Below are 20,032 nucleotides of genomic sequence, written 5' to 3' on the forward strand. Positions count from 1 at the left end.
AAACTGATTATTTTTTTAGGCAGTAACTTCTTCCCCAAAAAACTCCCCTTCCCTGCTCCCTGGCTGCGCACGCGCGCCTCCCGGGAGGAAGCGCCCGGGGAGCGCAAGCTTCGCCCCGCCTCTTCCTGCTCCTCCGGCCAATGGGAGCCGGGGCGGGGCCACCTGTCATGGCCGCCCCCGTGCTGCGGCCTTGAGCACCGGCGGCCCCCAGCCCGCACGGCCCCGCTGCCCCCGGCCGCCGCCCCTTGCCGCCATGGGCACCGTACACGCACGGGTAAGCGCCGCGACGTGGGGCAGTGGGGACGGGCCCGCCGGTTGGTGGTCCAGCGGCCACAGCCGGCGCTCGCCCCGGCCCGGGCCCGAAGGTCGCCGAGGGGAGAACACGGCCGTACTCTCCCCTCGGCGACCTTCGGGCCCGGGCCGGGGCGAGCGCCGGCTGCACTCCTCCGTCGGGTACAGCGCGGCTCGCCGGGGCTAGGATCGGGATCGGGCCGCTCTGCCGTGCCCTGCCCTGCCCTGCCCTGCCTTGCCTGAGGGGCTCCGCGCAGGCCCGGGCGGCGGCACCCCGGGGCTCCGTGCCCGGCGCCGCCGGGGACAGCCGGGCCGGTAACCGGCGTCCTGCCCGGGGCGTGCGCGGGGCCCACCCTACCAGGGCAGGCGGGGGGTAGAGGTAGGGGAAGGGGCCCGGCCGGGCTCCGCTGCCGCCGTTCCGGTGCTCTGAGGCGCCTTGCTTTCCCTTCCCGGGTCTTTCTTTCCTCCCTGGGGGCGGTCGGGGTTGACCTTGCCGCTGGCAAGAGCCAGACTGTGTAAATGAAAACAGGAAAAAACAAACGGGAAAAACAAACAAACAAACAAACCAACCAGCCAAACCGCGAAGCAAAGAGAAGCTGCCCCACAACTACAGCTCTCACGGTGAGAAGTGGAGGTGGCAGGTTTGCACTTCCTCGGTAAACAGCAGTATTGCTTAAAGAGGCCTGTTGCGTCTCACACGCCTGAAGCACTTGGAGATCCTCCTGAACGGAAGCATATTATCTCCAAATCCGTACACCATTGCTTAAAGAAGGAAGGTAAAGATTTAAGGGTTTGTTGTGGTAGGACAAGAAGTAGCGGTTATAACGGCAACAGAAAAAGCGTGTCTTAAACATCAAAAAAGAATTTCGAAGAATAAGGATCTGTAGGCTCTGCAGTACTTTAGGAAGGCACTGAATTCTCCATGCCTGAAGGCTTTATTAGAGAAGCATTTCTTGGGATAGACACCGCTTCATAGGTGTATTTAAAGCTGCTGTAGGTAATTCAGGTATGATTAATGAGTGAATTTGGGGGCTAAGAATGGTCTTGATGATTCGTCAAGATCCTAGGTAGAATACCTCTTTCCTGTGAGCCTGTTGAAAACCAGCAGGCTTTTACATAGTGTTTAATTAGACTGAGGAATATATTGCTGCAGGGGGCTGTTAAGGCTCCAGAGTATCTAATTACCATGACTAATTTAATTTCTGTTTCAGTGGGGTTTTTTTCCTCATATTCTTGGTTTTTTATATCCATCTGTAGTATAAACTGATACACAGTATTGTGCAGATGCAGAGTGTTTCATGTTTGCCTGAAAAATACTGTTAGTGAGAGAGGATTCTGTGTTCATTTGACTTGATTCTGATATGTAATGGCAATTTACTATTCCAGCAAAACAGCTATCCTTAAATAATGCAGCAAGTACTATATTAGTGACTTAAGACTAAAAGTAGATTTACTGAGTTATCCAATCCTGACCTCTGCTTTTGCAGGTAAACCTCTATTCACTGTTGCTTGAATCTGTTATCTTCTGATATGTCTTATTTTAAGACTCTTTCAGGTATAGTAAATAAAGTCACACTGTGCTGGAAACCATTTTGATTAAAATATTCACCTCTGATAGATAGGGCCTGAGCTTCTTGAGCATTACTTGGAAGGATACTTTAAAAAGAAAAATTAAAATATAAAAGCATATAAATATATGCAAAGCAAAGTAACATACTCAAAACACCTTTTTTTTTTCATTGTTCAACATTCACACTCCTCTCCCTCCCAAAAACCCAAACTAAGCAGTGACACCCTGATTTTTTATGAGAAGGTAGAATTCATCTTTAACACAGGAAGCATGCCATAAAAATAAGGTTATTTTTGGAAGAGTATGGAGTATTTCTGAGAAATCATTCAACATGGAAGCTATTCAGCTTTCATTAAAAATTTCAGCAAGTAGGTAGGTAACAAGCGTGCTGGTAATTCCCCTCATTTTAGTTGTTCTCTTTTGCTTTTTTCTCTTTAGAATCTGATGAACACAGTGTCAAGAACTGTAGTTTTTTTCCTTTGCAAAAGGCATAAATCACAAATCTGTGTACCATATTAAATGCAGTTTTCTTTTATGCTTTCAGAGTTTGGAGCCTCTTCCAATGGGTGGGCCAGACTTTGGTGCCTTGGGAGAGGAAGCTGAACTGGTTGAAGCTGAACCTGAGGCCAAGCAGGAAATTCTTGAAAACAAAGATGTAAGTACCTGAACAACATCCTGATCTTTTTCTTAAGAGAAATGTCTTGGCACCCTTGCTCGCTTGTTTTTTCTAAGGGAACTTTCTAAACTATGGTTTGAGATGTGAAGAAATTAAATTTAGTACTGTGAATTTAATCTGATGTTGTCTAGTTCCTGTTCTTTTTTTCCCTACCCCAGGAGTTGTTATTAATATTCAGCTTTGAGCTAAGACCTGTTTCCAGGTGCTACTGTCCCCTCTGCCTCATAAAAGATTACTGCTTCTGCAACACTGCTTTGGAGCAAACCAAGCAACTGTTCTTAATCTGCTAGAGTGCAGTATTAGCCAAGTTAGGGTAAAGTGCCACCATGTGAATTATGTTACGAAGGGAAATGCTAATTTTAGCAGAGGATGGTAACTTTTTTTTAAATATTTCACATGTAAGAGCGTGTCTGTCTTGGCCTGTAATACGTTTAGGCATGCTAGAGGGGTGACATATCATGCGTTATCTTTGGTTTTATTAAATTTTTCCTTTCTCTTACGCTATTCAGAGTCTTCTTCACTAGAAGCTTGGTAATAACATTTGGGTTTTTAGTTCATTATGTATATATTCTGATAGGGGTTTTTTAAGCAGTTTGCAGTAATGCTAGGTTGCTCTTATTCTGCTATTTTATTATATGTGAATAAATGAAGCATTTTCAGGTTTGGTTTTTTTTGGACACCCCTGAAATTATAATACACTGAAAAGGTTGGAAAAATAAGGGAAATGCAATCACTGTAGTCCATTTGTACCAGCTAACTGGGACTGTGTTGTGATTTTTAAGATAAAATTATCTCAGATGATTATATAATAAGATGAATGATTTTAAGAAAATATAAAACCTCATAATGCTAGTGATTTTAATATGCATTTTGAATTACAATGCTCCAGTAGTAGTAATAATTTTAATAGTTAGAGTTTAAATATTTATGGCTTGTAGGTTTGTTTATTTTTTCTTTTAACTCTCTGCTTGTGTGTAGCTGATACAAGACCTAGCTACCTACGACTAACTATGTGTTTTGTCTTACGTGTCTTAATATCTCAGTGTGATTTCTGCAATGACTTATTTGTCCATACAACACTTACGACTAAAATCCCCGCAGCTACAGTCTGTTACTGTCTCTTCTGCTACAACCAGTATTAGCTTTGGTATTAGAATTCTTTTTTCTTTATTTTTTGTGTTAAGGGAACAACTTTCCAGAATTGTAGATAGCTCTGATTTCTCATAATGTAGGTTAGCAGTAATTAGCCTGGGAATCTTCAGGGTTTTTCACTTGGACAACAGTATTTTTTTCTGCATGGGTGATTTTGATACTCATTATTAGATGCAAATTCAGTATTTCTGTTTAAACATCTGTTCTGTTTAGGTGGTGGTTCAGCATGTGCACTTTGAAGGACTTGGAAGGACCAAAGATGACATTATCATGTATGAAATCTCCGATGTTTTCAAGGCTAAAAATCTCATTGATGTAAGTACTGTAGTGAATATCAGACCTACTGTTTAAAAATTCAGGTTACGATTTTCTCTCTCTTTCCTGCTTTGAGCTACTCCCTTCAGACATGGGGAACTTTGTCAAGTTTTGTGATATTCTGATCTTGTGATATGGAAGCCAAACTTAAATATGAAATACTGGCAGATACTGTATTTTCTGATGTATTCAGCTCAAAGATGTTGTGAGATGGCAAACAGTACTGTCAGATATTTTTTTTCAGCTTTGCTCTTCCCATTTGAGAATTGCTAACTGTGTAGGTGACACTTTCAGTTAATTTGCTTAAGGCAAATTATTAGATCTTAGCACAGATAACTGATGCCAGTCTCCACAATGGATCAAAGCGTGAGTTAGGCTGTATGTCCTTGCACTTTTAGGTGGTGATTCCTTCTGGAGTACGGCTGGCAATTAGACTTGTAAATTGGTCTAAATTTAAACAGATTAGGGCGTTTGGGTTTTTTGCAAAAAGCATGGGCCCTCTAAATAGGTGTATATGTTTTAAGTACTGAAGTCTATTTGAATAATAAGTTTAAGTCTTATAACAATTAGGATGCAAACTAACAGAAGGTAGGAATTGAGGCGGATGCTCTGGGTTTAATTTATTTCTTTACAGATTCAAGTGTTAAAGTGGTTGTGATCTGTTTTGAAGGCGCATATATCTGTCTTTGTATACAAAATCTGTGAATATTGTATGACTTAGATGCATTTTAACTATTTTCCCTAGTTATTTTTTGATAATCTGAAAGACTGAGCTACTTATCCTGTAGGTGATGAGAAAGTCGCATGAAGCTCGTGAAAAGTTGCTTCGTCTAGGAATCTTTAGACAGGTAGAGGTTCTGATTGATACCTGTCAAGGTATGTATTACTTCATTAATCCTCACCTTTTTCCTCATACACGTGTAGACACATGCATACCTATAATGTGTGTTTCCCTGTGTAACAGCTTGGACATTACTCTCTCATGTACCTTTATATATTTTAGATGTGCATGTAGGTGTGCTATATATATGAATGTAGGTGTCTACATCCATTATCCTTATGAAAAAGATGTGTTTGCATGTGTCTGTATATATGTGTATATGTATATAAATATTATGCGTTGTATATGTATATAAATATTATGTGTATACATGCAAAAATGAGTGAATTTCCAGCACTAAAATAATTACAGTACACAACCCTTAATCCAGAGTTTCAGAGGAACACTTGAGGAAAAGCTTGAAAATGTGTCCTGTATTTCCATGTATTACAACATCACATAACTGACATTATATCAGCACATCTTTGGTGCTTAAGGAAATACTTGTAATTGTATCAGTGCTTGTGATTAAAAATTGGCTTATAGTATATATGGGGCAGCTGAATGTATGCAGGTTTCACAGTAAAGCTCAGTTGGCATTCCTGGGCTTGTGGTTGCTTTTCAAACCTGTTGCTGCTCTCTTCAGCAGAGGAAAGTTGTGTTACTGAGAAGGAAACACAGTGCAGTCCCACAGGTTGCTGGCAATGGGGTGTTGTCCCATTTGGTCAAGTGGAATTAGGTACCCTTGACAGCTGTGTTTTGGAACAGCTGCCGTAGCCAGAGCCCTAAGGGAACTGGGCCGTTTCTGTTGTTCAGCACTTACCTGCAGAGTGCTGGGAGCTCTGCCCTAGTGACGGTGTTGTTCTTGCCATGTCTGGACCACTTTAATTTCTGTTTATTCTAACGTAAGAATTTGTGTACATCTTTGTTTTTAGTGGGTAGGTAACAAACAAATATTACTACTTCATAATTAACTACCGTGTTGATGATTAAAGCCAGTCATGCTGTGATTGAACCAAATTCTGCACTCATATCCAAATGACATCTTTTTCTCAAGCCATTTTTTGTTGTAATGGAGACTTTTATTATCATTTAATTCAACCAGTTTTCAAACAATTCAAGTCATCTTCTGTCTGCATTTTTTTAAATAGCTCCTTAGAGAGAACATACTTTTTTTTGTTTGATTGTTTATGTAGGAGATGATGCCCTTCCAAACGGTTTAGATGTAACCTTTGAGGTAACAGAATTGAGAAGACTAACTGGAAGCTACAATACTATGGTTGGCAACAATGAAGGCAGTATGGTATGGATTATTTCAAATAATTATTAATTCCTTTTGATATTCCTCTTACTTTCATGTTTCAAACCTAGCAAGGAATTTGGTGATTAAGTAAGTGAGGACTTGATCCAAGCCAAATTATTTTCTTGATCCAGCTTTACTAAGGCTTTGCCAGACCTTTGTCTCTAAAGAGTCTTTGTATTAGTCAGGCTTTCATTCAGCACAAGCCTATTTTGAGCTAGGGAAGAATGCTGTAGCTTCCAACTCAGTATGTTAATTTTTTAATTCTTAAAATTACTTAAATTATTTCTTGATAATATTTAAGACGCTTTATCTACTGGAGAGATTAGTAAGGCGTCTGGCATTTAGTTTCTGTGAGATCTGTTTAAAGTGTTTTTCTTCTCAGTCAAAATGCTTTATGTTTGACTTAGAAATTGTTCTTGATTTTCACTATTTTGCCCAGTAGCAGTTATTCTGGGCTGCAAAATGCAAGGTTTTCCAGAACCATACAAACTGTGGAACTTGTTTCCATTTGATCCAATTAAGGATGCATCGGATTAAAAAGTTGTGTGAAAAATACTTACCAATTGACAGGAAAAGTAACAGCTGTACTGTTGTTCTGTTAATGTCCTTTTAACAGAAGTGCTGGTGTAAGTAGATCATGCTTTCAGGTGGTCCTTCCTGCACCCATTCTGCCTTCTCATGTGCACGGTGCAGCTGTGCCTGGGGCTGGAAGATAAGCCAGATCAAGGGACTCATCCTTTTCTTCTTAGGGGTATTTTTAACCTGGATAAGATACTGCATGACTCAGGTGATGGTGTTTTGCAAGTGCAGGGAGAACAGGAACTCAGTGAGTTTGAGAGCTGCTTATGCAGCTCCGCTGCTGAGAGCAGTGTCCAGGGTGTCGTGGCCTGAATGAAACCAATGGGGAATCCTACCTGTTGGTTCTAGTGCATTTGAAAACAGTCTGAAAGCTACTGTGGTTTCTCTTTTTGTACTTGGCTTCCCCCTCTATTGGGTTTTAATTTGTTACAGAGAAATAAAACATTGGAATGATATAAAAACATGACCTGTATACACTGGTATTGGCAGCAGAACTACGTTTCCTTAAGAGTTAAATAGATTTGACATTTATTCTAATCCCTTAAATTCATCTGAAGTGTATAGATCTAATATTTCATACTAATAGCTCTTTGGATTAGTGGTTTCTGGTTAGTTGGATAATTGCATAGTACCCATCATCACAAAGTTCAGGTGACTGATTTGTTTCCAATAGCTGTTAGACAAAGGCAATCAGGATTTGGTAGCTTTTTTACATTATTTTAAAATGGAACACACAACAATAGAACAGTCCTGGTAGTGTCTGCGCTTGGAGGAAACCTGCGCCATCCTTTCTGCCAAAGGGCCAAGAGCTGCTAAAAAGGATACAAGGAATTTGTGTCAGAACAGGCAGAAGTGTTTAACTTGTTTCTGTAGCATTGTAATGGTATGTTGTACTGCCATCAGGACTGATTGCAAAAGCATCCTGTTACTCAAAAATACAGGGGAGTGACTCTGTATTGATAATTTTCCATTGGCTTATTGCTGTGGTTCTGATGAACCCTACCTGACAAGTAGCTTTCCTGATGATCAGCTGGAAAGTCTGCAGTTGCAGAGCAGCTGCTTATTATGCCAAAGACTTACTCTCCTGGGCTTTGAGACTGGCTGGGAGATTTTGCTTGATATAATAGCAGTACTGATGATACAGTGAGAATGCAGATTAAGTCAGCAGCTACTGGACAGCAATAAAAATTGGATGATTAACTGTAACTTGTGCTATTGTGATGGCTTTTGCTGCCAGTGCCAAAGAGAACCCTAACGTAAAAGAAAAAACACATTCAGTTACAACTATTTTTAATGTCTTCATTTCTCATTCTCATGGTAGATATGCTGGTCTTCAGCATACGATTGAGATGCAAGACAGCAAACTGCATGAAATGTTGTGGGTTTTTTTTATTTTCCCTAGGTACTTGGGCTCAAGTTCCCAAATCTCTTTGGACGTGCAGAAAAGGTAACCTTCCAGTTCTCCTATGGAACAAAGGAAACTTCATATGGCCTGTCATTCTTCAAACCACAGCCTGGAAACTTTGAAAGAAAGTAGGGGATGCATTTCTGAGTACTTCTTTTTTTAGTGAAGGAATATAAAACAGTTAATAAGATCTTTCATTGAGTAATAATTAAATTTATTCCTTTGCTGAGGGTCTGTTAATAATGTAGCAGAGTTGGTTTCTTAAGTTTTTGTGATAATTTAAAACTCCACCTACTTTAATAGTTTCACTTTCAAACTACCAATAATGTTGTGTTTCAGTTTTTCAGTTAACCTGTATAAAGTAACTGGACAGTTCCCTTGGAGTTCTCTTCGTGAAACTGATAGAGGAATATCAACAGAATTTAATGTAAGTGTAGCACACACCTTTGTGGAACACATGCTTCATTTACATTTAATTCGGGTCACATCTGGCTTTCGCAAATATTTGGTTTACTTTTTTAATGATTGAAACACTTGTACACAGGGCTAACTTGTCATTATTTGAAAGAGATCAACAATTTTAAAATGACAGAGGTAATACAGCTTCATCTTTTTGTTAGAATTCAATCTTATTTTGGCCATATAAAAATACCAATGTGTTTTTCTCCAAATTTTTAATGTTTAAAGTATCATTTCAGAGAGGCAGCTGGTTGCCTAGCTCATTGTATCAGCCCAACTTAAGATATTTTTCATTTGGGATGCACCTCCTTGGGAGAAACGGTCTTGGCTGGAGCAGAAGTAGCATTACTCTGAAATGAAAAAGGGTTTCTCTCTGATCCAAGAGGTTTGGAAAGAAAAAGCGTAGACTCATGTATAAACAAACTTTAGAGAGAAAGATTTTTTTCAGGGAATTGTTTATTTTAATTTTGTAGCAAACATTTTTTCATGTCTTACTCAATTCTTTATTTGTAGTTTCCAATCTGGAAGACCAATCACACACTGAAGTGGGAGGGTGTGTGGAGAGAGCTTGGCTGCCTTGCTAGAACAGCATCCTTTTCTGTTCGAGAAGAAAGTGGACACTCTCTTAAATCTTCTCTCTCCGTAAGGCTTTTTCCTGATCATTTTTTAAAACACATTATTTTGAGTCATTTAATACTTACGAATGATACCAAAGGAGCTTTTTGTCTTAGTAGCTAGTGTGTTTCACTTCAAACATCTTTTGCTGTGTTTGGTCATTCACGCAGAGTCATCCAGGAGGTCCAAATAGAAAGCATACTTTCATAGTTGACTGTTGCATTTTGACTGTTGCTTAGGCTGGCTTGTTCTTTCTGCACGGCCTCCCTCCGTGTCATCTGCTGTCTCTCTTTGCAGAATTGTCTTGTTTTGTAGAAGACAGGATCAGTACGTTTCCTCATCCTGCAGTCGCTATGCCTTTTCTAAATATACTTTCCTATACCAGTTTTTGGCCACTTGTCATCTTTAACTTGTAGCGTACAAATTGTAGGAGATAAACTATTTGCAGTTGTCACAAAATTGGTGATTTACACAGGGGCATTGTTGCTGGTATATTTTTGGTGTGTACCATGGCCAAAAGGTATAAATATATATATATATGGTGTGGTGTGTATATATATGTGTGTGTGTGTGTGTGTGTATATATAGATAGATAGATAGATAGATAGATAGATGTGGCTTCTACAGTCAGAACTAAGTTAGTCTGTAGGTACATTGTTCCCAAATCCATGGAGCTACACTAGCCTTAGCTGGAGCTGTGGCTGTCTTCTGCTGTGTGCACAGTTTTTGAAGGAAAAGACTAGTGTCACTCTGTGGTATTCAACAGATACGAGGACCTAAAAATAATTGTTTGATTCTTTTCAGCATGCTATGGTAATTGATTCCCGGAACTCTTCAATCTTGCCAAGACGAGGTGCTTTGCTAAAAATTAATCAGGTAGTATTAAATCACTTATACTATTATTGGATTTTATCTAAGTGTGTTTGATTAAGTCTTAATTTATCTAATTGATGTTCATGTTAAAATGTCTAAAGTTAGAAATTAATCATAAATTGACTAGGAGGCAGTGATGGTCAGTATTTACTCTTTATCTTTACAGTGCGTGCCTTTTAAAATCATGAAGCCTTTTTTATGGTGGCAAATTTTCATTTGTGTACCATTGGTCAAACAGCACAGCCATTTTATCGCGCCATTAGCATTAAATTATTTATTAGCTGAGATACATTATCCCTGACAGTATTTACTCTACGCTTTACAGTAGGTATTAGTCATTGTTTTCTAACACTGTAATGTAAGACTACGAGACTGTGGTCCTGTTGCTACTTACAAAGTTTATAAGTCTTAGAATTAAAAACGAAAGACTGGGTAAAAACTCTCAAAGGCATACACATGTATCATTTTGGCACAGAAAATGGTTTTCACTCTTGTTACTTTGAGAGCTTTTAGAAAAGCTGGTTTTTCTGCTGTAGGGGTTAATACTTCAGAAGCATTAACTTCTGCAATGCTTTAGAAGCAGATTGCTTTGAAATGTCATTGGAACTAGAAGTGCTAGTGTTCCTGTAAGCAGCAGTGAACTCTTCTGTTTCTGAGCGAGAAAGGTGGTTATAATTCAGGGTTTAGTTAACATATCATTTGTTAGATGCTGCCTCTAACTAACACTGATTCAGTCACTTCACTTGTTATTTTCAACTAGCAGTGGTGTAATACAACTGGCTATCTGGTTTTTCAGCCCTGCTTTAGTACATACAGAATCTTCTCAGGTCTAGGTAAATACAGTAAGAGTTTTGATTTCGGGTCCTGAATTTTTCAGCTCCATTCTATTTTGCCATCATTTACAAAATGGCTTAGAAAGCAATACCTTGGTTTAATATTTGGAGGAGGAAATTGCAGCTCATTGTTCTGAGGGTCATGTGTAGTTTTTCATTGGTCCAAAATTCAGTTGTCTCTCCATACCAGTGTATCTGTCTGTCTTGTACAGAAAACACTGCGTATGCTGATGCAGACATGATGAACTTTTAGGGGGAAGAAACATGTAAAATTTGTTACAACTTTTGTAAACTTATGTCTTTGCAGGAGTTGGCTGGCTATACAGGTGGAGACGTGAGCTTTCTGAAAGAGGATTTTGAATTTCAGTTGAATAAGCAACTTATCTGGGATTCGGTAATTTTTTTAAAGATAATTTAGTAATTGATCTGAGTTAACAAATGAGGTTATTGAATCTATGTTTTATGATGATTTCTCACCATGGATTAGAAAAAGATGATGGAAGTGAAAGATGGATGGTGAAGGTATCTTGATTCGGTTTTTTGGAAGTGAAATACTCTTTATTTTAACCTGATGTTCCTGCCGTGCACAGTCACTTGAGAAGTGGGCATTTTGGAAAGAATGACTTGTTTGGCAGTTAACCATATGAACTATTTTCCTTTCAGAAGTAATGTTGGGTATGTCTGTTCTTTGTTATCTTTCTTAGAAGTGATTTTTCAGAAACTTATTACAGCCTTTGTTCTGACTCTTTCACCTGGTTATGAATATTCTGACTAATCTTGGTTTAGTTTTCTTTTGTCATTGTAAATTATGAATATATGACTACTAATTTTGGTATCATAGCATGTAATTATTTCTTCTATATAAAATTATTGAGCAAGAATAGGAAGGCTCATTTCACTACAACACTAAGCTTTTGCAGTACATTTTAAACTTCATATTTGTGCACAATGAATGATTTAAGTTCCAGTAAGAAAGACACACGGTAGCATCAGAAGTTCATATGAGACCCCAGTCTGCCACCCTGTAGGCAGAGCACATCACAGATTTTATGGTGTGGTGCCTACATTAGTACTTTGGTTTGGAGTCATTGTGGTTTTGAAGCAAATTCCTGTGTCATCATCACTTAGAAGTCTTGGTTTGGTTGGCAGAGCAGTTCTTGTGTATACCAACTACATTGCCTTCAGAGGAAATGACACTGGATAACTCCACTCCAAGTTCATGTTTAATGTACTCCAGCTTCTTACGAGAACATAGAGGTCTTAAGCTTCAGGCATCTTTAACAGCACAGAGCTAGTATTAGGTGGAAATAGGTGTTTTTATGCTTAGTGAAATAAGAATTTAACTATACCAGAAATATTTCTGTCTGTATTTAGAAAGAAGCTCTTTATGATATGGAGATAGTGCAGTAAGCTCTTGTCTCATAGCTGAACAGGGAATTAAACAGCAACTTCCATTATGAAGATTTAAAAATCAGAGGTTACGATAATTTGCATCCCAACATACTAAAAAACCAAGCCTAAATCAAAACAAAAATGCGTTGAGAAGATCTCTGCATCTTGAAAGCTTTTTAAGAAGTATTGGAATAATGAAGAAATTCTAGGAGACTGGAAGAATGTTAGCATTATGCCAGTGGTACAACTGAAAAACTCCAAGCTACTTCCATAGTGCAGATACTAATGAACTGATGTTGTAAGGATCTGTCGTCTGCTGTTTCATGCTTTTGTTCTGAGGCGACTTGGTGCAATGCAGTTCTTGAGTTAGACCAATGAGGCCAACACAGAAGGGCATTTTAAGGCTATTTGCTATACCCCTTTCTTATTACATCATTATATTTGCACCTTCCATGCGGTGAATGAAAAGGCATTGCCTGGTGAGTACACTTCTAGTCATCTGACATTTATTTGCTGACCTTCAGTTGAGAAAGACAGCGTATTCTCCTATGAAGTAATTTAATGGCTTCATGGCTATGCAAAGAGGACTTTGCTCTTTCCCATGACAGCTAATATGCCAACCTTGCAAAAGTGAAGCATACCTCATCACGTGGTGTACATAATTTTATGTCATCCATTGTTCATGAGTATAGACTTGCATGCAAATGGCTTTTGCATATGCCATGTGCTGTGTAGCCAGATATGCATATACCGCCTGATGAGTTCACATCTGATAATGGCAGGGAAGGCATCTGGGAACTCTCAGGGCAGAAGGCAGCAGGAGTGTGCTGTAAAATTAGAGAAATTATCCAATGCCTTTAGCCTAGGTATTGACAATAGGGCTCACCATCTGGCAGTAGTACTTCTACTTGGTACACAGGCAGCAGGCATATGATTAAATGTATTTATTATAGTGGTTTAGCTCCCAAGAATTACTGTATAGATAAGCAGTAATGATGTATGTGGATTTGATGTCAATATAGTGAGTTGCAGAAGATGGTTTCATTGAATTATAAGGCTAATTCACAGGCAGATAATAATTGTACATTTTTGGTAGTTATTTGCTGGACTTAGCCTCCTATGGGTTTAAAGTTGCCAGGAGTAATTTATGTCAGCAGTGTTGTCTTATTTCAAGACATGAAAATTCATAAGAAAATAGGAGTTGGATGAGTGTTCCCTTTAGCTATTGTGAAAGTAGCACTTGGTTCAAATATGCTGTATTGACTTTTTCAAGATGTAGCACTGCATAAAAGAAAGAGGGCAGCAATGATCAAGAGTTTCCTGAAAATACAATTACTGATGGTGTGATATCCATGCATACGCTGTGATCATCTGTAACTTTCTGTCAGACCAATGGGAGCTCTGCCTGTTAATAAGCAATGAAACTTTATTAATACTATTTTTAGGGAAATTAAGTAATACATGTTAATAAACAACTTCTTTTTCTCTCCAAAGGTTCTTTCAGCATCACTTTGGGGTGGAATGCTAGTACCTATTGGAGACAAGCCATCCAGTATAGCTGACAGGCAAGTTTTTTAAATGTTTCTTAATTTTTTTTCAGTCAACCCAGGTAATGTATAAAGAAAACTCTGTAGTAGAAGAGAGAAGCAGTAGTAGTTCTGGTTCTGAGGAGAATAAAGTAAGTTTCTAGTGAGCTTTAATTGCATGTTAGTACTCAAGCCATGCCTTCTGTGTTTGATTTTCATATTGGGGTAGTGTAAACTCATAATTTGCTATGTAGTAGCTCTGCCTGCCAATATTTAGAGTTGCAAAAATGGTATTTACCATCTGCAAAATCTTGTATCAGGCATTAGGTAACACTGCTGGTATTTTTAGATTTAAAGCCATATTGTAACTATGTTGGGCTTTTTAGGCAATTTTGCCCTCTAACACCTGTGTTTAAAGACCACGAGCAGAAACCATTTAGGCTTAAATTTATTTACAAGAAATACTAAGTGTCAACTGCACATGCAATAGATCTTAACTACAGTATTTCTATCAAAATGATTACAACAGACAGAATCAGACATTATTCTGATTCTTCTTCAGTGCTGCGGAACCTTTGGTTTTGATCTTTGTAAGTGATAGAAGACTGACTTTTATTTTTAGTACTTCCATTTATTTTGAATTTTTTGCCAAATGCATCAGGACTTAGATTTAGATATAATTTCTTGTATTTCTTTACATACACTTTACTAAACCTGTTACAAAGTTACCTGTAGCTCTGAAAAGCAATGTTAGAAGTATGGCTAGGTATTTTCAAATATGTCCTTCAAGTGAAGCATTAAATTAAATTTGACTGTATTCACTAGGTTTTACCTTGGTGGACCAACAAGTGTGCGTGGATTCAGTATGTACAGCATTGGACCCCAGAGTGAAGGTCTGAAACTTTTAAATCCCACTCCTCTGATGATACTATAAATTTCAGTGCGTGACAAAGAATCAGATTCTGTCCTTAAGCTTTGTAGAGCTTAAAAATAATTGCACTTATTCTGCACTCTGAATCTGAGAAGCATTATGTCTTTGATCTGTTGTTATATATTAGTTCACAATGGAATAAAGCTCAGTAGTTCTCAGTTAAGCCATAAGCTAATTTTGTAAACCAAGTGTGTGTTCAGACTTGCATACTCCAGTATGTCACTTTAATTAGTAAGCTACCTTCAACCTGAAAAAGTTCCCAGAAGATGGTTATAGCTACAGTCACATTAAATCTCTATTTGATACAGCATATGTTCAGGTAGCTTAGGGGAAAGGTAATCTGATCAACGAAGGTGTTTTGAGAGCCAAGAGCTTCCTCAGTTCTATTCCTTACTCTGCTGCTGACTTGCTGTTATCAGTGGATCCAGTATTCAGTATATTTTAAAGCTAATTGTTTAATTGTATCAATTTCCCATTTTTAAAACTAAGGCAAGTATTTCAGAGGTGTTCAGGAGGTAGTCTCTGATGAACCACAAGTAGGTGCGTGCCTCAGGCTGTTCCAGAGAGGGAATGGAGAAAAATGGCAATTCACTTGGAAGGTTTAAAGAATTGCATAAGTGCTAACTCCTTTGCTTGATAGTGGTGAGGTCGGAGGGAGCTAGAAGCAAGTGGCAAGACTTGTAAAGGGTAGAAGTGCAATGTAAAACAACTTAAGGATGTGTTCTGGTTCTTTTAATATATTCCACAGTAAATGCTTTTATTCCAACATTTTACCTAAATAGGTGATTACTTGGGAGGAGAAGCCTACTGGGCTGGAGGCTTACATCTATACACCCCTCTCCCTTTCCGGCCAGGCCGGGGAGGGTTTGGAGACCTTTTCCGAACACATTTCTTCCTTAATGCTGGAAATCTCTGCAATCTTAACTATGGTAAGACTCAATAGAATTGTATATAACAAAACCTGCTTCTCTCTATATATAAAAGCAAAAAGAAGAGGGCAGCTGTTCTGTGTCTGTTTAGTCAGAAGCAGTTTGTTTACTGCATATATTTTGGTGCCTGTCAAAAAGCTGCTGCTACTAACTTTTATATTTGACAGATTGCCAGTAATTTTTTTAGCTCTCTACATAAATTCTAGCACAACTTGTAGGAAAGAGAGCTAGTATGGTAACAGTAGTATCTGGGAATTGGTGATGTTCGCAGTCCAGTGTGGTAATTGATTAACACCCTGCTATCTTACACTGTTCGAAAGGGAGATTGGAAGATGAAGTTTTAGTGGGATTCTAATGTTTTCTGGGATGAACTAAATAAAAAGTGGTGGCATTAGAGTGTAGATGAGGGTGTGGTAGCTGATGTGATTTCCCCCCCCCCCCCCCCCCCCCCCCCTCCATACCCAAATTTTTTCAAGATATATTTCAGTGTATTAGTGTACAATTTTTCATTATCAATTTGCTCAGTTTGGGGATATAGTGATATTTGATGTCTGCCTCACTTGATGGAAGAGAGGTGACATCCATATGGGAGGGAGACACTTTATGCACAATTGAAAAGCAGATGAATCAGCTTTAAAACTAAGAGACCCACTAAAGACTTTTAGTGAAGTCTTTAGTACTCATTTCCAGATTCATGCAAGTAGGTACCAATGGAGGGAAATGAAGATCAACCAGCAATCCAACTAGAATCGTAGAAGTTTGGAGTTTGAATCCAAGGTACTTGCTTGGCATTTATGGGAGTTGTGGGTAGTAAATAAATTTTGAATCTGCAGGGGATGCTCCGAAGTAGTCTATCTTCTAGCTCTGAAAATCCTGTTAGGCTTTGACTGCCTTGACAGTCTACTTTGATTCTTGTTCTCCTGCTCTTTTGCTTTCAGGTGATGGTCCCAGAGCTCACCTGCAGAAGTTGGCAGAGTATATCCGATGGTCTTATGGTGCCGGAATAGTGCTCCGACTTGGAAACATTGCTAGATTAGAACTTAACTACTGTTTCCCTATGGGAGTACAGTCTGGTGACAGGTTTGTTTTTTACACCAATTTCTTTAATAGTAGCTGGTTTTAAAGGTTACTGCACTGCTATCTGGTTTCCACACCGAGAATTGCTGCCTTTAAATTTTGTTTTTTCTATGCCAGTTTAGAGATTTTTCAGCACTTGATGCTCTTCTTTCAGTTTGCTGTATTCATGTTGGTTTCACAGTTGGTTTAAGACTTTGTATCTTAGGTTTCAAAGTTCATTGAACTTGAGATTAGCTGTTGAAATGTATGAGTAGCTGCATAGCAGGTTTTATTTCTTTAGGGGAAATGATCACTCAAACAGTTCATGGGATTTTCTTAAGCCTTCCAAAAACAAGTGGTTGGATAAATACAGAGTTTGATGTCTTTGCTTGAAAAATGAAAACAATTTTAAATATAGATAAGGAGAAAGGGAGAACAAATTAATTTGTTAGCAACCAATTATCCTACACCAAGCAAATATTATAGTACGGAATAGAAAAGCTTCAGGGGGCCTGTTCTTGCCTGTAAATACTGTGTGAGATACTGTGTATTTTGTACAGGAGTTGGCTTATGTTTCTACTTGTCATTCATGTGAAATGTGAATTAATAATAGCAATTTGAAAATTATGGGCTTTATTTTGCAAATGTAAATACTCCATATGGATGACAGATTGGCAAAGCATTTATTTTAAAAAGCCTTTGTCAGCTAAAATTTGAATTGTAACTTTCCAAAGATTGAAAACCTTGGGCATTTGAGGGTAGGGAGAATTGCTTTTAATTTCATCAGTACTTTCTATATCACTTATGTTGTTTATTATTTGTTTCTTTTCAGGATATGTGATGGCGTTCAGTTTGGAGCAGGAATCAGATTTCTATAATACAGAAACATTTTACATCAGTATATGAAATTGTGCTCTGTAATTGAAATCAAGACTATAATAGCTCGATACGGTCTAACTTTTTTCTTGAAATACAGATACACTTCTGAGTGATTTACCTCAGACTCCACAAGAAACTACATTAAAGAATTATGCTCTAAAGGTTCATTGTACCTCTGATTCTTATCAAAGATGGGAGACTGTTTGTAGGGTTCTAGCTATTTAAACTTACAGCTTTTAGTTATTAGTTGTTACTTAAAATATTAGAGAGTTGTGTCAGAAATTGGCGCTTGGATACAGTTCACATGATTACAGTTGTCACTGGCCTGCACAGCCTTCACTCTTGCAACCACAAGTCTCACAAGTATTGGGATGACCAAGTGTGAGTCTGGCTGGAGTGGAAGTTAAGGGGGACAGTTTTTCTCCATCATCAACTTCTGTGAGCAAATGACCCTGAAAAAATTCTGTTACGCATCAAAAATTATTTTATACAAATAATGGTTGTAAGTGAACCAAAATGTTCTGATTCAAATATATTTCACTATTGTAAAATCATTTATATTTAAATGCCTCCTACAGTCTGAATTGAATACTGTAAAAGTTCAAGTCAGCTGTTTAGCACAGTAAATACTAAAATTCAAGAATAACTTCAAACAGTTCAGGGTTCTCAACTCCGAGGCAGTTTTGAGTGTTTTAATGCTCGTAGTGAAGCCATTGATTTGGGTCTTGCAAACAGGTCTTTTTGCAGCAGTTGCAAAAGGGATGTCTAGACATGTGATCATGTGATACTATCTCATTTGCTTTTGTGTGAGCGGCATGCCTCTCTACTGACTTCTGTAGATGCTAATTTCACTTAAAAGTGACCTTCTGCTTTATCATTTGGCATATATTCCAGTTTTTATAAGGTTGGACTGATTCAGTAGGTTAGTTCTAACAACTCATCTTTGAAGATAGATAGTTACATATTCTTTTATATGTATTAATCCTGAGTTGTCATTATCCTAAGAGAATCTGAACCTAGAATCCACTTTCCCTGCATCTAAATTTACATTTTTTTGTTATTAGCTGTTGGCAAAATTTAAATCATAATACAAAGAAGATTCTGGGAAAGTAGAACAGAAATACACAAGCTATTATACTCCTGATTTCTTCTACTCAGCTAAAGACACGGGTTTGGACATACTGGCAAGCTACTTGACTTTGCCGAATGCTGTCAGGACTGCCATGAAATCTGGTTCCCAGTCAAGTTAGCGCTGAGACTCCACTCTCTTCAAAGAGACCGCAGTTTTATACATTGCTTTAGCATTGGTATATATTGCTGCTGCTGTAATATGGTAACTAAATCTGTTCATGTTGATAACTCACTTTCCAAAATATGAAGGCTAGAAACTGATCTGCTTGGTTTTGCAGAGCTCCACTAAACATCTTTTCCTTCTTATAAAGTTGCAGCAACAGGCTCACAGATGTTCAAAACAGAAAATTGTGTGAATGACAGAAGTCAGGTCTATTTCAAATACCAAAATTTAACATTAAGAACCTTTTTTTAGTCTGTGTATCTGACAGCTACTGTAGCAAATACATATTTAACAAAACATTTTGATTATTTTTTTTTGTTATGAGATAAAATATGACAGTATGTTAAGAATGTCAACAAATGTCACTGGTTTTTCACCAGCACTGTCTACATTTTGACATATAAAAATATTTTTAGTGGGAAGAATGGGAATGTTTAGATACCAAAATACTGTTAGGATTTTCTCCCAGGAGTTCAAAGTTTATTTGAGTCCTGTTGATAAAATTTTATGTATTCTGTTGTCTTTAAGAACTCCTTTTTGTGCACAGTGTTATTAAAGACTGGTCATGTGTAGTACTTTATTAAATGAGAGAGTCCTAAGCTAGCATCAGTTGGCCATTTTAGAGGGGAACGCAGCCTTCCTGAGGAAGCCTTCTTCCTACAGAAATAGCCTCAGCCTGCACACTAAGAAGCAGCTAGCCCACAACTAAGTTTTGAGAGAACTGTTATCTATATGAGAAATAAGGGATGAATGGGGGAAACTTTGCTGAAGGCTGAAGAGGCCTTTCAAGCACATCTGCTGACAGACCACGCTATACCACGCACCATAGAATCGTCCAGTACGAATAAAGGGAGAAAAATCATGTTACATGAGCCTTTCCCTGGGTCACTGTTTCCCTACCTGTGTTGCACAACATCAAAATATAACATTTTCTTATGGCATATAACAAGTGCACAAAAGCTATCACAGTACATAAAGTATTCCTGTATTCCTCTGGAAGCAACATCTGGATTACACTGTTATTCTATAGAATATTGATTTGATTAATATATTCCCATATGAATTTTGTTGCAGAGGCTCTAATAATTAGGATGGATAAGACAGAAATCAGAATCCCACTAGAAGCTGCTGCAA

The 20,032-nt window shown here is 38.3% G+C and overlaps 1 protein-coding gene across 1 annotated transcript; it reads left to right on the plus strand.

The window, feature by feature from the left end:
- The first annotated feature begins 120 nt into the window (after positions 1–120).
- SAMM50 (SAMM50 sorting and assembly machinery component) lies at positions 121–19,473 on the plus strand. Its single transcript, XM_075507255.1, has 15 exons — positions 121–274; positions 2,406–2,516; positions 3,903–4,004; positions 4,793–4,880; positions 6,021–6,127; positions 8,109–8,239; positions 8,451–8,538; positions 9,084–9,212; positions 9,990–10,061; positions 11,199–11,285; positions 13,778–13,848; positions 14,635–14,702; positions 15,523–15,669; positions 16,608–16,749; positions 17,558–19,473. The coding sequence occupies exons 1-15, from the start codon at positions 254–256 to the stop codon at positions 17,601–17,603; spliced, it is 1,410 nt and encodes a 469-aa protein (XP_075363370.1). The 5' UTR covers positions 121–253; the 3' UTR covers positions 17,604–19,473.
- Positions 19,474–20,032: the final 559 nt, after the last annotated feature.

This window comes from Mycteria americana, chromosome 1 (genome assembly GCF_035582795.1).
Source record: "Mycteria americana isolate JAX WOST 10 ecotype Jacksonville Zoo and Gardens chromosome 1, USCA_MyAme_1.0, whole genome shotgun sequence".
Taxonomy (NCBI): Eukaryota; Metazoa; Chordata; class Aves; order Ciconiiformes; family Ciconiidae; genus Mycteria; species Mycteria americana.

Excerpts from the sequence above, each read along its gene's own strand:
- SAMM50 (XM_075507255.1), top strand. The coding sequence starts at position 254 with ATGGGCACCGTACACGCACGG. Across the intron at positions 275-2,405 it reads TGGGCACCGTACACGCACGG|AGTTTGGAGCCTCTTCCAAT; the intron begins GTAAGCGCCGCG and ends TTATGCTTTCAG. Across the intron at positions 14,703-15,522 it reads CATTGGACCCCAGAGTGAAG|GTGATTACTTGGGAGGAGAA; the intron begins GTCTGAAACTTT and ends TTACCTAAATAG.